At 42.9% G+C, this 15612-nt stretch overlaps 1 protein-coding gene across 1 annotated transcript in view; it reads right to left on the reverse strand.

Moving 5' to 3' along the window:
- Positions 1-15612, reverse strand: part of FOXRED1 (FAD dependent oxidoreductase domain containing 1) — a 46512-nt gene continuing 30900 nt past the window's right edge. The window contains exons 11-12 of the mRNA XM_044281793.1: positions 3017-3272; positions 1-1286 (exon numbers count right to left, since the gene is read on the reverse strand). Of these exons, the coding sequence (XP_044137728.1) occupies positions 3018-3272 (255 nt within the window). The 3' untranslated portion in view covers positions 1-1286; position 3017. The remainder of the gene's footprint in view (positions 1287-3016; positions 3273-15612) is intronic.

A 15612-nucleotide genomic window follows, 5' to 3' on the forward strand; every position in this document is an offset into this window, starting at 1 on the left:
TCCAGTAAAATATTTTATGATCATAAAAAATATTGCATCTTCTTAAAGGGGAACTACCAAAAAAATAATTATGTTATAGCACCCTTTATTTATTTTCACATATATAAAACATGTTACCTATAGTTCTTATTCCTGTCTTCACATTGAAGAGGTTCCTTACAACACTTTGTGCCCCTGTGCTCTGGCGTGCCGGTGTTACCATTACAACAAATCGAAATACAACTCTCTTCACAGGTAGGAAATGTAAAAAGAGTTCTGATTGGTGTCTATAAGGCCCAGAATCCACGTGACAACACAGACGTCAGAGCATAGAAGCAGACAGACACAATAAGAGAAGTTCTTATAGGTGACCTTAAAGGTTTTTTCCATAAACACCCTTTTATCACCTATCCAAAGGATAATATAATTTGCCTCTTTCTCCCCTCTTCCTCCTAACATTCTTTGCTAAGGCTACATGTGACAGCTGGCTTCAGACCAATGACAGTCTATCGGTGTATTCACTTGTCTATTTTCACAGCCCGATGCAATTGAAGGGGACTGTTTTTAATGAACATTTTTCGGAAAGCAATCAGTTAAAAACAGCCATGAAAAAGGGAGTTTAATTGTTTGGAAGTCTTGAGAAGACTAGGCTACAGGCACATGACAGTGAAAAACATTTTTTTTTTAGCGGCCATCACACGTCAGTTTTAAGACCAATGGTAGTCTACGGGGTTATTCACACGGCAGTTTTTTTGACAGCCAGTAAATAACAGATGTCAAAAAATAGAACATGTTCTATTGTGTCTGTTTTTCACTGACCGACAGCCCCCATACAATTGAATGGGTCAGTTTTTAATGTCCGTTTCTCAGAAAGGGATCAGTGAAAAAAACATCCGTTAAAAACGGACAGTGTGCATGTAGCCTAAAGGATCAGACTACATGCTGGGAGATGGAAATGAGCTGCTAGAGGGAGAAAGAGGCATTACAAAGTTCTCTGTATTTACCAGAAACCATTTCAATCTTTGTTACCTTATAGAACATTGGCATTACATTATAGTTAATAACATCTGAGGGGGGAGGTATATCGTTTTTTTTGTAGTTCCCCTTGAATTACAGGTTGCAGCATAAAATTGTTTAAATTAAAAAACACATTCACAAGTCTTTTGTGAGGACTGTGTAATCTTTGAAGGCGACCTTGTTCCACCTCCATCTTTGTCTCATTTCATGGCGATTCTGACCCCAGGGTCAATTTCCAGTAGTGTCTGGGTCTGACACAAAGGCAGCATCTACATTCTTCTGTCTCCTCTCTGGAAAAAAAGAAGTTTTACACAATTCTATGAACATTGCAGCAGGTTAAAAAGCAATGCCTCCCCCCATCCACTATGAGCTGTCATTACAGTTCCCATAGGGGTTGTCACCCAACTTTCAACAAATCTGTTTCCCTCCCCACTGTGGGAGGCTGGTCTAGTTCCAATAAGGGCTCAGGCACAATTTTTGGTATCAGTCCACGGGCAACATTTGTGCGGATTCCGATGACGGATCCAGACTCATTCAACTTGAATGGGTCTGTGATCAGTCCGCACCGCAAAAAATAAATATATAAAATACAGCATATGCGGCCGGGTTCCGTGCCTCCGTCCCACACCTTCCAGATTGCGGACCCATTCAAGTGAATGGGTCCACATCCATGATACGGTGAGCCTCAATAAGGGCAAGACTGGGCAACGGCTGTGTGCATGAGCCCTTAAGGATAGGAATTATATCTGCCTCAAGGCCCAGTCAGATAGGTGCTGTAAAACATGCACATGTTCCATCTGCTTAAAATGGATGAAAAGAAGGAGCCTAGAGTGAGAATTGGACCAAAGTAATGCAGACTATGATTTTCTCTGCACTGACAGATGGTCCGTGCGGAAAACTGGTCAAGTGAATTGGCTCATTGACTATAATGTGTCTTTGTTCAGTCCGTTCTACACTTGAACATCACTTGTCTGAATGAGCCTTAAAAAGGGGTTGACCCACAAAAATATGGCCATACACAGTCTAAAGTTGACCAAAACAGATGATTTCAACCAAAACGATAATTCATTGGTTAAAATGTAACAACGAACGATAGTTTTAGCCGACTGATAAATAATCATCATTATCGTTTGAAAAGAAATTGAACGAAAGATCTGTTTGTGAAAGAACGTTCCCAGAAAGATCTTTCACCCATCACCCAGTTTCACTGAATGTGTTTGGCTGTAACGACCAATATGGACCGTGTATGGTCGTGTCTACAAATCAACGTTCTCCAGATGATTGTTCAACTGCTGTTCATCCATGAACCAACTTCTATCTCAAGTGTATGACCACCTTTGGCCTATTGCACACGGCCGTTTTTTTTTTCCCGTTTACTGGCCGTTTTTTTTGCGTTCCGTATACGGAACCATTCATTTCAATGGTTCCGCAAAAAAAACGGAATGTACTCCGTATGCATTCTGTTTCCGTATTTCCGTTTTCCCTTTCCGTTTTAACATAGAACATGTCCTATTATTGCCCGCAAATCACAGTCCGTGGCTCCATTCAAGTCAATGGATCCGCAAAAAAAACGGAACACATACGGAAATGCATCCGTATGTCTTCCGTTTCCGTTCCGTTTTTTCCTGAACCATCTATTGAAAATGTTATGCCCAGCCCAATTTTATCTATGTAATTACTGTATACTGTATATGCCATACGGAAAAACGGAACGGAAAAACGGAACAGAAACGGAAACAAAAAACTGATCCATGAAAAACGGATCGCAAAACACTGAAAAAGCCATACGGTCGTGTGCAATAGGCCTTAGTCTTTACTCTTCTGCTACCAGTCTATTCAAAAACCAGGACAGCAAGCCAATTATGAACAGAGAAATAGGTTCCTCCTATTTCCTCCTACTTGTGGGAGAACATGATATGACGAGTATCCTGTGATCATCATCAGTAACCTCGCTATGTCTGTGATGGAGTACTTGGAACCGATTCTTGGGGTTCAGAAAGGATCATTGCCCCCCACTCACCTCACACAATGTTCCTCTCTAGGACAGGTTGTTGGAATATAAAACGCTGGAAACCAAAAGAGTTGAGATCCAAGGATGTAAACTGCCCATAATTCAGTAACTCTGCCACCGCGCGCCCCACAGCCGGAGCCTGCTGCAAGCCATGGCCACTGAACCCGCATGCCAAGTACATATTCCGCGCCAGCGGGTGAGTCCCAATGATGCCGTTCTGGTCATAGGTGTTGTAGTCGTAATACCCGGCCCAGGCTGACTTCACCTGCGCAAAAGACACCATAGAGGGAATTTATTAAAAGCCTTGCACCCCCAGAATTCTGGCTTCCAAATTTGCAAAGTAGGTCACAAACTCACTCAAGACAACAGTGCTAGGTTTATAGATGTGCTGAATTTAAAAGGGGTTTCCGAGACTTTCCTACTGATCTGTGGGGATCTAACACCCCAGACCTCAGCCGATCAGCTGTTTGAGAAGGCAGCGGTGCTCCTTTTCCTAGGCCGGTGATGACACGTTCATGTGTCGGGTGACCTAGGAGCAGCTCAGCCCTATTCAAGTGAGGCGGAGGGCGATACAAAGCATGGCCACTATACAATGTCAATGTTCAATGTAATGTCACAAGAGCGCCACTGCCTTCTCAAACAGCTGATTGCCAGGAGTCCCAGGTGTCAGACACCCACGGATCAGATACTGATGACCTATCCAGAGAATAGGTCATCAGTAAAAAATAAAAAAATCTTGGAAATTATTATTATTTTTTTTTTAATAAGCATGCGACAATAAATTTGGGACAAAACACCAAATCAAGCAAAACTGAAAGTATTAGCCTTATGATAAATCCCCCCTCCAAGTTATTGCAGGAATTCCACAATAGAATGCTGCTTTCACACTAGCGTTCGCTGGTCCGCTCGTGAGCTCCGTTTGAAGGAGCTCACGAGCGGACCCGAACGCAGCCGTCCAGCCCTGATGCAGTCTGAATGGAGGCGGATCCGCTCAGACTGCATCAGTCTGGCGGCGTTCAGCCTCCGCTCCGCTCGCCTCCGCACGGACAGGCGGACAGCTGAACGCTGCTTGCAGCGTTCGGGTGTCCGCCTGGCCGTTCGGAGGCGTGCGGATCCGTGCGGATCCGTCCAGACTTTCAATGTAAGTCAATGGGGACGGATCCGTTTGAAGATGCCACAATGTGGCTCAATCTTCAAGCGGATCCGTCCCCCATTGACTTTACATTGAAAGTCTGGACGGATCCGTACGAGGCTATTTTCACACTTAGCTGTTCTATGCTAAAAATAATGCAGACGGATCCGTTCTGAACGGAGCCTCCGTCTGCATTATTATGAGCGGATCCGTTCAGAACGGATCCGCCCGAACGCTAGTGTGAAAGTAGCCTAACCCAAAGTGCACTCAATGTTTATAACCGGTTACCTGCCTGAAGGGCCAGTTTAGTCTAAATCAGGGGTGCACAACGTTTTCTGGTTGGGGGGCCACATTACCAGACTAAACCAATGACTAGGGCCGGAAATAAAATTTAAAGGGGCATTAGCAACTGAAATATTGTATTTCTGGCATATTGTACATACAGTATATACCATTAACCACTTAAGGACCACAGGCTTATACCCCCCTAGTGACCAGGCCCTTTTTTACAAATCGGCACTCCACAACTTTAGCGGTTTATTGCTCGGTCATGCAACTTACCACCCAAATTAATTTTACCTCTTTTTCTTCTCACTAATAGAGCTTTCATTTGGTGGTATTTCATTGCTGCTGACATTTTTACTTTTTTTGTTATTAATCGAAATTTAATGATTTTTTTGCAAAAAAATGACATTTCACTTTCAGTTGTAAAATTTTGCAAAAAAAACGACATCCATATATAAATTTTGCGCTAAATTTATTGTTCTACATGTCTTTGATTAAAGAAAAATGTTTGGGTAAAAAAAAAATGGTTTATAGCGTTTACAAACTATGGTACAAAAATGTGAATTTCCGCTTTTTGAAGCAGCTCTGACTTTCTGAGCACCTGTCATGTTTCCTGAGGTTCTACAATGCCCAAACAGTAGAAAAACCCCACAAATGACCCCATTTCGGAAAGTAGACACCCTAAGGTATTCGCTGATGGGCATAGTGAGTTCATAGAACTTTTTATTTTTTGTCAAAAGTTAGCGGAAAATGATTTATTATTATTATTTTTTTTTTTTCCTTACAAAGTCTCATATTCCACTAACTTGTGACAAAAAATAAAAACTTCCATGAACTCACTATGCCCATCACGAAATACCTTGGGGTGTCTTCTTTCCAAAATGGGGTCACTTGTGGGGTAGTTATACTGCCCTGGCATTCTAGGGGCCCTAATGTGTGGTTAGTAGTTTGAAATCAAAATGTGTAAAAAATGGCCTGTGAAATCCGAAAAGTCCTCTTTGGAATGTGTGCCTCTTTGCCCACCTAGGCGGCAAAAAAGTGACACACATCTGGTATCGCCGTACTCAGGTGAAGTTGGGGAATGTGTTTTGGGGTGTCATTTTACATATACCCATGCTGGGTGAGAGAAATATCTTGGCAAAAGACAACTTTTCCCATTTTTTTTATACACAGTTGGCATTTGACCAAGATATTTCTCTCACCCAGCATGGGTATATGTAAAATGACACCCCAAAACACATTGCCCAACTTCTCCTGAGTACGGCGATACCAGATGTGTGACACTTTTTTGCAGCCAAGGTGGGCAAAGGGGCCCACATTCCAAAGAGCACCTTTAGGATTTCACCGGCCATTTTTTACAGATTTTGATTTCAAACTACTAACCACACATTAGGGCCCCTAAATTGCCAGGGCAGTATAACTACCACACAAGTGACCCCATTTTGGAAAGAAGACACCCCAAGGTATTCCGTGAGGGGCATGGCGAGTTCCTGGAATTTTTTATTTTTTGTCACATGATCACCCCTCTGTCATTGATCACCCTCCTGTAAGGCTCCATTCAGACGTCCGCATGTGTTTTGCGGATCCGATCCATGTATCCGTGGATCCGATCCATGTATCAGTGGATCCGTAAAAATCATACGGACGTCTGAATGGAGCCTTACAGGGGGGTGATCAATGACAGGGGGGGTGATCAATGACATGGAAGTGATCAGGAAGTCTATATGCGTGATCACCCCCTTGTCATTGATCACCCCCCTGTAAGGCTCCATTCAGACGTCCGTATGCGTTTTGCGGATCCGATCCATGTATCCGTGGATCCGTAAAAATCATACGGACCTCTGAATGGAGCCTTACAGGGGGGTGATCAGGGAGTCTATATGGGCTGATCAGTGGTTTATAAAGGGTTAATAAGTGACAGGGGGGGTGTAGTGTAGTGTAGTGGTGTTTGGTGCTACTTTAGTGAGCTGCCTGAGTCCTCTGGTGGTCGATCCTAACAAAAGGGACCACCAGAGGACCAGGTAGCAGGTATATTAGACGCTGTTATCAAAACAGCATCTAATATACCTGTTAGGGGTTAAAAAAAATCACATCTCCAGCCTGCCAGCGAGCGATCGCTGCTGGCAGGCTGGAGATCCACTCGCTTACCTTCCGTTCCTGTGAGCGCGCGCGCGCGTTCACAGGAAATCTCGGCTCACGCGAGATGACGCCTATTGGCGTTAGTGTGACCTGGGAGAGCCGCGGCGATGACGCCTTTCGGCGTTAGCGTGGCGGCAAGCGGTTAATGTCTAGTTACACTTCCAGGGCTCAGACATGTTTGTTACCAGATGGTCGGGGGCCACACAGAATGGTATCAAGGGCCGTATGTGGCGCCTGGTCCGCAGGTTGTGCACCCCTGGTCAAAATTAATGGAAACTTTCACATTTTTTTTAATATACTTTGGTCCACATTTACTATTGTGGCTGTCTGGATTTTTCAGGCATATGTATGAAGCCACTGTGCCTTGCCTGGTGAGGGGTGTGGCTTAGTGGGAAAGGGGTGTGACTTAAGATGCACCAAAATTCTAACACAAAGTAAGCCAAGCAATAGGTGGGAAAAAAAACCAAATGTGTATCTGTGCACCACATTTATCATTCAGCCTGAGCCCCTGTGATAAATCTTTAGCCACTGCTGGAGCCCACAGAGGGTGTCTGCTCCAGATTCAGCTCCATTCCCTGGAGTTAAGCCACGAGCGGGTCCACGCCATTCAAATAGAGAAACCGCGGTGGCCGAATGAGGAGCTGAGCGGATGCAGGACGCGGTAGCTCCAGAGCCTGCAAAATTAACACAGCTGCCCACAGCAAACTCAGCATCAACCAAAGGTTGTGGGAAACCTCCTAGACCATCATCTCACCGCCTGCAAATATGGGCCGCACCAGGAGAAAGAAGAAAGCACCAAGCAAGATCGAGGCATTCAGCAGGGCAGCCGGAGGTGTCCAAGATAGCGCCCGCTCCTTACACCAAGCGGCACAGGAGAAACAGCCCGACACTGCTCCTTTCCCAGCGCACCTCAGAAATACAGGGGGAAGAAGCCTCACCTCTAACAGGTCAGTCCACCTCTGCAGCATCATCCCCATCTAAAAAGCTCCAGCCACTATCAGATATGCTGCAGGATGCCACTTCCTCTTAGGCCCGTTGCACACGAACACATTTTCTTTCTGTGTCCGTTCAGTTTTTTTTTTGCAGACCGTATGCGGAACCATTCATTTCAATGGGTCCACAAAAAAATAGAACATGTCCTATTATTGTCCGCATTACGGACAAGGATAGTACTGTTCTATTAGGGGCCAGATGTTCCGTTCTGCAAAATATGGAATTCACACGGATGTCATCCGTATTTTTTGCAGATCCGTTTTTAGCGGACCGTAAAATACATATGGTCGTGTGCAAGAGGCCTTGTAGTGAGGGAATCCTACCTCAGGAGAAAAATCCACAAACAATCTGCTCCCACTCATCCACCAATGATAACAACCAGTCTTTACCAGTTACAGAATCCACTTTAGGTCTTTGCTATCTGACCTGAGACACTCCATACAGAAAGATATAACATCCGCATTTATTGCCTTGCAAAAAGATATTACCCAAATTGGAGAAAGAACATCTCATATCGAGGATAAAATGGAAGAATTCACTAACGCCCACAAACCAGTTGGTGGACGCACATAACGATGTTGAAGATGATATATCAGCATTGAAACTCAAACTAGCGGATCTTGAGGATCGTTCAACACGCAATAATCTAAGATTCTGAGGAGTCCCGGAAACCATTGAACCTGAAGCTATCAAGGACTTCCTTACAGATTATTTTTTTTAAACTGATTCCAAATGCAGAACAAAGATCTATTAATTGATAGAGCGCACAGAATTCCTAAACCCAGAAGCGCTCCCAGTGCCGCCCCCAGAAATATCATTGCTAGGCTGCACTTCTACCATTTCAAAGAATTAATCCTCAAAGCAGCAAACTCCACATAAGACCTCCCTGAACGCTTCAAGAACATCTTGATATTTTCCGACCTCTCAGCAGCAAATGCTGAATAGACGCAGGGAATTCTCCACTGCTACCAAAACCTTAGGGATCACAATATCCCATATAAATGGGGTTACCCAGTAAAACTCCTGATCTTCAAGAACAGAATAACTCACTCAATCTCTTCCCTAAGAGATACCATGAAACTACTCCAGAAATGGTCTCTGGCTACGGTAGATAAAGAAGAGGCCTCCTACCCTGGCTAGAGAATGGACCTGAAAGCCCCATCGAACAAGAAAGGACTATTCCCACTTGCCTTAAAGGACATATCCTTTGTTATTCAAGGGTCACTAGACGGAGTTATTTACCTACGCTCTTTGTTGCAGGTCTCATCGGGGATAATCTATATGTATTTTCTAAATCCCACCTCCATTGTTACTTGGATAAATTGGTATCCAGTTGGTTCTCTTTGAACCGGACTCTGATTTATCTACTCTGTTATAGATAGAGTTGAATTGTTTTGTTTAACCTCATCTAACTCCCTTTTTTTTCCCCCTTTTACTTTAACATTACCCTGTAATTCCTAAGTGACAAGTGAGCGCGATATTCTTATATTTACAGCTGCGGAGCGACTGCGTCACCCTTACGTTGTGGTGCCCGCACTTGCTCTGTAGCATATTGTATTATTTACTTTGCACTACCTTCACTGGCAGCGATGGTTATCAAAATTTCTTCAAGTTAATGCTAATTGCCTAAATAGTCCTTTTAAAAGATCTCCATAATGGAAAGAAGTTAATTCCCTTAAAAGGGTTGTCCAGGTTCAGAGCTGAACCTGGACATACCTCCATTTTCACCCCGGCAGCCCCCCTGACATGAGCATCGGAGCAGTTCATGCTCCGATGCTCTCCTTTGCCCTGCGCTAAATTGCACAGGGCAAAGGCATTTTTCTGAGTTCCGGTGACGTACCGGGGCTCTCTATGGGGCTGACAGGAAGCCCGGTGACGTCACCGGCACTGATGGGCGGGATTTGGCTCTGCCCTAGCCAGTAAAACGGCTAGGGCAGAGCTAAAGCCCGCCCCTCAGAGCCGGTGACGTCACCGAACACACCGCTGGGCGGAAGTTACCGCCCGGCAGTGTGTTATTGAAAACACAAGAGCCTGTGCCCTGCGCGATCTAGCGCAGGGCACGGGAGCGCATCGGAGCATGAGATGCTCCGATGCTAGGCTCAGGGGGGCTGCCGGGGTGAAAATAAGGGTATGTCAGCTCTGAACCCGGACAACCCCTTTAAAAGTGATGTGATTTGCATTCAAGAAATCACTTGAATGAGTCTGACTTATAGACTTAACCATTAAATTTTTTTACCAGCTTATTTGCATCCCCTGCAGTAAAGAAGAAAAGAGGGGTAATTATTGCTGTTAAAAATATCCTTTTTTTTTTCTTCTTTCAAAATGATTCAAAGCAAGACTGACAACGGGAGATATATTCTACTAGTATGTAACATCAACAATTCAATATACAGGGAGTGCAGAATTATTAGGCAAGTTGTATTTTTGAGGATTAATTTTATTATTGAACAACAACCATGTTCTCAATGAACCCAAAAAACTCATTAATATCAAAGCTGAATATTTTTGGAAGTAGTTTTTAGTTTTAGCTATTTTAGGGGGATATCCGTGTGTGCAGGTGACTATTACTGTACATAATTATTAGGCAACTTAACAAAAAACAAATATATACCCATTTCAATTATTTATTTTTACCAGTGAAACCAATATAACATCTGAACATTCACAAATATACATTTCTGACATTCAAAAACAAAACAAAAACAAATCAGTGACCAATATAGCCACCTTTCTTTGCAAGGACACTCAAAAGCCTGCCATCCATGGATTCTGTCAGTGTTTTGATCTGTTCACCATCAACATTGCGTGCAGCAGCAACCACAGCCTCCCAGACACTGTTCAGAGAGGTGTACTGTTTTCCCTCCTTGTAAATCTCACATTTGATGATGGACCACAGGTTCTCAATGGGGTTCAGATCAGGTGAACAAGGAGGCCATGTCATTAGATTTTCTTCTTTTATACCCTTTCTTGCCAGCCACGTTGTGGAGTACTTGGACGTGTGTGATGGAGCATTGTCCTGCATGAAAATCATGTTTTTCTTACCTTGCAGACTTCTTCCTCTACCACTGCTTGAAGAAGGTGTCTTCCAGAAACTGGCAGTAGGACTGGGAGTTGAGCTTGACTCCATCCTCAACCCAAAAAGGCCCCACAAGCTCATCTTTGATGATACCAGCCCAAACCAGTACTCCACCTCCACCTTGCTGGCGTCTGAGTCGGACTGGAGCTCTCTGCCCTTTACCAATCCAGCCATCTGGCCCATCAAGACTCACTCTCATTTCATCAGTCCATAAAACCTTAGAAAAATCAGTCTTGAGATATTTCTTGGCCCAGTCTTGACGTTTCAGCTTGTGTGTCTTGTTCAGTGGTGGTCGTCTTTCAGCCTTTCTTACCTTGGCCATGTCTCTGAGTATTGCACACCTTGTGCTTTTGGGCACTCCAGTGATGTTGCAGCTCTGAAATATGGCCAAACTGGTGGCAAGTGGCATCTTGGCAGCTGCACGCTTGACTTTTCTCAGTTCATGGGCAGTTATTTTGCGCCTTGGTTTTTCCACACGCTTCTTGCGACCCTGTTGACTATTTTGAATGAAACGCTTGATTGTTCGATGATCACGCTTCAGAAGCTTTGCAATTTTAAGAGTGCTGCATCCCTCTGCAAGATATCTCACTATTTTTGACTTTTCTGAGCCTGTCAAGTCCTTCTTTTGACCCATTTTGCCAAAGGAAAGGAAGTTGCCTAATAATTATGCACACCTGATATAGGGTGTTGATGTCATTAGACCACACCCCTTCTCATTACAGAGATGCACATCACCTAATATGCTTAATTGGTAGTAGGCTTTCGAGCCTATACAGCTTGGAGTAAGACAACATGCATAAAGAGGATGATGTGGTCAAAATACTCATTTGCCTAATAATTCTGCACGTAGTGTATACCTTAGTTTCCTTGTACGCACCAACCACAAACCAACATTTATCAAAGAGGTAATAACCACCGCCCTAGCAATCAAACAAGGCTCTCTAGTTTTATGTGGAGACTTCAATTTGCCTCCATCGCCATCTATTGACAAGTCGAACCATACGAAATCTCAACCGTCCTTACATTTTGCACAATACCTACTGCCAGAAGATTTATGTGTTACACGCATCAGAACGCGATTACACTTTTGACTCATACCCCCATAAACAGTATTCTAGGATTGCAACCATGCGTGAAAATCGCATAGCATCCGCACTTGCTTGCGGATGCTATGCGATTTTCACGCACCCCATTCACTTCTATGGGGCCTGCGTCGCGTGAAAAATCGCACAATATAGAGCATGCTGCGATTTTCACTCAACGCACAAGTGATGTGTGAAAATCACCGCTCATGTGCACAGCCCCATAGAAATGAATGGGTCAGGATTCAGTGCGGGAGCAATGCGTTCACCGCACGCATCACACCCGCACGGAAAACGGGGCCTTAGGATTAGTAAATCTGCTCCATCTATGTTTTTTTTTTTAATAGACTTTATTTTTTAATTTTCTAGACGAAAAATAAGAGTAACAACATACATCAGACTTGCAGGTCTCAAGACTAGTGCCATCAGAGTTTCATAGACAGTACATTATTAAAGTGCTACAGGAGTCTCCTTCATGACAGTGGAAAATATCAGAGTACAACACCCCACATTGTATTGTTTCGCATCCGAAGCTCCAGGGTTAAGACCACATTCACACCCACCACAGCGCTGCAGCTCCCCCCTCCCAGGGAAGGAAAGATTTGTCGGCCGAACCACCCATATGCATCGCTATCTATGTAAGAGTACGGAGGAGACCTGTCCTTATAACATAAGACTGCACTCTTCTTTTCATATTATTAATTATTATTAATAATAATAATAATAATAATAATAATAATAATAATAATATTAATAATAATAATAATACAAACCGGATTCCAAAAAAGTTGGGACACTATACAAATTGTGAATAAAAACTGAATGCAATGATGTGGAGGTGCCAACTTCTAATATTTTATTCAGAATAGAACATAATCACGGAACAAAAGTTTAAACTGAGAAAATGTACCATTTTAACCACTTCAGCCCCGCTAGGTGAAACCCCCTTCATGACCAGAGCACTTTTTACACTTCGGCACTACACTCCTTTCACCGTTTATCGCTCGGTCATGCAACTTACCACCCAAATGAATTTTACCTCCTTTTCTTCTCACTAATGGAGCTTTCATTTGGTGGTATTTTATTGCTGCTGACATTTTTACTTTTTTTGTTATTAATCAAAATATAACGATTTTTTTGCAAAAAAATGACATTTTTCACTTTCAGCTGTGAAATTTTGCAAAAAAAACGACATCCATATATAAATTTTTCGCTAAATTTATAGTTCTACATGTCTTTGATAAAAAAAAAATGTTTGGGCAAAAAAAAAAAATGGTTTGGGTAAAAGTTATAGCATTTACAAACTATGGTACAAAAATGTGAATTTCCGCTTTTTGAAACGGCTCTGATTTTCTGAGCACCTGTCATGTTTCCTGAGGTTCTACAATGCCCAAACAGTATAACTACCCCACAAATGACCCCATTTCGGAAAGTAGACACCCTAAGGTATTCGCTGATGGGCATAGTGAGTTCATAGAACTTTTTATTTTTTGTCACAAGTTAGCGGAAAATGATGATTTTTTTTTTTTCTCTTTTTTCCTTACAAAGTCTCATATTCCACTAACTTGCGACAAAAAATAAAAAATTCTAGGAACTCGCCATGCCCCTCACGGAATACCTTGGGGTGTCTTCTTTCCAAAATGGGGTCACTTGTGGCGTAGTTATACTGCCCTGGCAATTTAGGGGCCCATATGTGTGAGAAGTACTTTGCAATCAAAATCTGTAAAAAATGACCGGTGAAATCCGAAAGGTGCACTTTGGAATATGCGCCCCTTTGCCCACCTTGGCATCAAAAAAGTGTCACACATCTGGTATCGCCGTACTCAGGAGAAGTTGGGGAATGTGTTTTGGGGTGTCATTTTACATATACCCATGCTGGGTGAGAGAAATATCTTGGCAAACAACAACTTTTCCCATTTTTTTATACAAAGTTGGCATTTGACCAAGATATTTTTCTCACCCAGCATGGGTATATGTAAAATGACACCCCGAAACACATTCCCCAACTTCTCCTGAGTACGGCGATACCAGATGTGTCACACTTTTTTGCTGCCAAGGTGGGCAAAGGGGCACATATTCCAAAGTGCACCTTTCGGATTTTGCAGGGCATTTTTTACACATTTTGATTGCAAGGTACTTCTCACACATTTGGGCCCCTAAATTGCCAGGGCAGTATAACTACGCCACAAGTGACCCCATTTTGGAAAGAAGACACCCTAAGGTATTCCGTGAGGGGCACTGCGAGTTCCTAGAATTTTTTTTTTTTTGTCACAAGTTAGCGGAAAATGATGATGGTTTTTTTTTTTTCTTACAAAGTCTCATATTCCACTAACTTGCGACAAAAAATAAAAAATTCTAGGAACTCACCATGCCCCTCACAGAACACCTTGGGGTGTCTTCTTTCCAAAATGGGGTCACTTGTGGGGTAGTAATACTGCCCTGGCAATTTAGGGGCCCATATGTGTGAGAAGTACTTTGCAATCAAAATGTGTAAAAAATGGCCTGCAAAATCCGAAAGGTGCACTTTGGAATATGTGCCCCTTTGCCCACCTTGGCAGCAAAAAAGTGTGACACATCTGGTATCGCCGTACTCAGGAGAAGTTGGGGAATGTGTTTTGGGGTGCCATTTTACATATACCCATGCTGGGTGAGAGAAATATCTTGGCAAACGACAACTTTTCCCATTTTTTTATACAAAGTTGGCATTTGACCAAGATATTTTTCTCACCCAGCATGGGTATATGTAAAATGACACCCCAAAACACATTCCCCAACTTCTTCTGAGTACGGCGATACCAGATGTGTCACACTTTTTTGCAGCCTAGATGCGCAAAGGGGCCCAAATTCCTTTTAGGAGGGCATTTTTAGACATTTGGATCCCAGACTTCTTCTCACGCTTTAGGGCCCCTAAAAAGCCAGGGCAGTATAAATACCCCACATGTGACCCCACTTTGGAAAGAAGACACCCCAAGGTATCCAATGAGGGGCCTGGCAAGTTCATAGAATTTTTTTTTTTTTCGCATAAGTTAGCGGAAATTGATTTTTTTTTGTTTTTTCTCACAAAGTCTCACTTTCCGCTACCTTAGGACAAAAATTTCAATCTTTCATGGACTCAATATGCCCCTCAGCAAATACCTTGGGGTGTCTTCTTTCCAAAATGGGGTCAGTTGTGGGGTGTTTGTACTGCCCTGGCATTTGAGGGTCTCCGCAATCATTACATGTATGGCCAGCATTAGGAGTTTCTGCTATTCTCCTTATATTGAGCATACAGGTAATGAGATTTTTTTTTCCGTTCAGCCTCTGGGCTGAAAGAAAAAAATGAACGGCACAGATTTCTTCATTCGCATCGATCAATGTGGATGAAAAAAATCTCTGCCAAAAAAAAAAAAATGGAGGGGAAAGGCGTCTGCCAGGACATAGGAGCTCCGCCCTACATCCATACCCACTTAGCTCGTATGCCCTGGCAAACCAGATTTCTCCATTCGCATCAATCGATGTGGATGAATAAATCATTGCCGGGATTTTTATATATATATATACAGACGTGGACAAAATTGTTGGTACCCTTTGGTCAATGAAAGAAAAAGTCACAATGGTCACAGAAATAACTTTAATCTGACAAAAGTAATAATAAATTAAAATTCTATAAATGTTAACCAATGAAAGTCAGACATTGTTTTTCAACCATGCTTCAACAGAATTATGTAAAAAAATAAACTCATGAAACAGGCATGGACAAAAATGATGGTACCCCTAACTTAATATTTTGTTGCGCAACCTTTTGAGGCAATCACTGCAATCAAACGCTTCCTGTAACTGTCAATGAGACATCTGCACCTCTCAGCAGGTATTTTGGCCCACTCCTCATGAGCAAACTGCTCCAGTTGTGTCCGGTTTG

This window comes from Bufo gargarizans, chromosome 2 (assembly GCF_014858855.1).
Source record: "Bufo gargarizans isolate SCDJY-AF-19 chromosome 2, ASM1485885v1, whole genome shotgun sequence".
Lineage (NCBI taxonomy): Eukaryota > Metazoa > Chordata > Amphibia > Anura > Bufonidae > Bufo > Bufo gargarizans.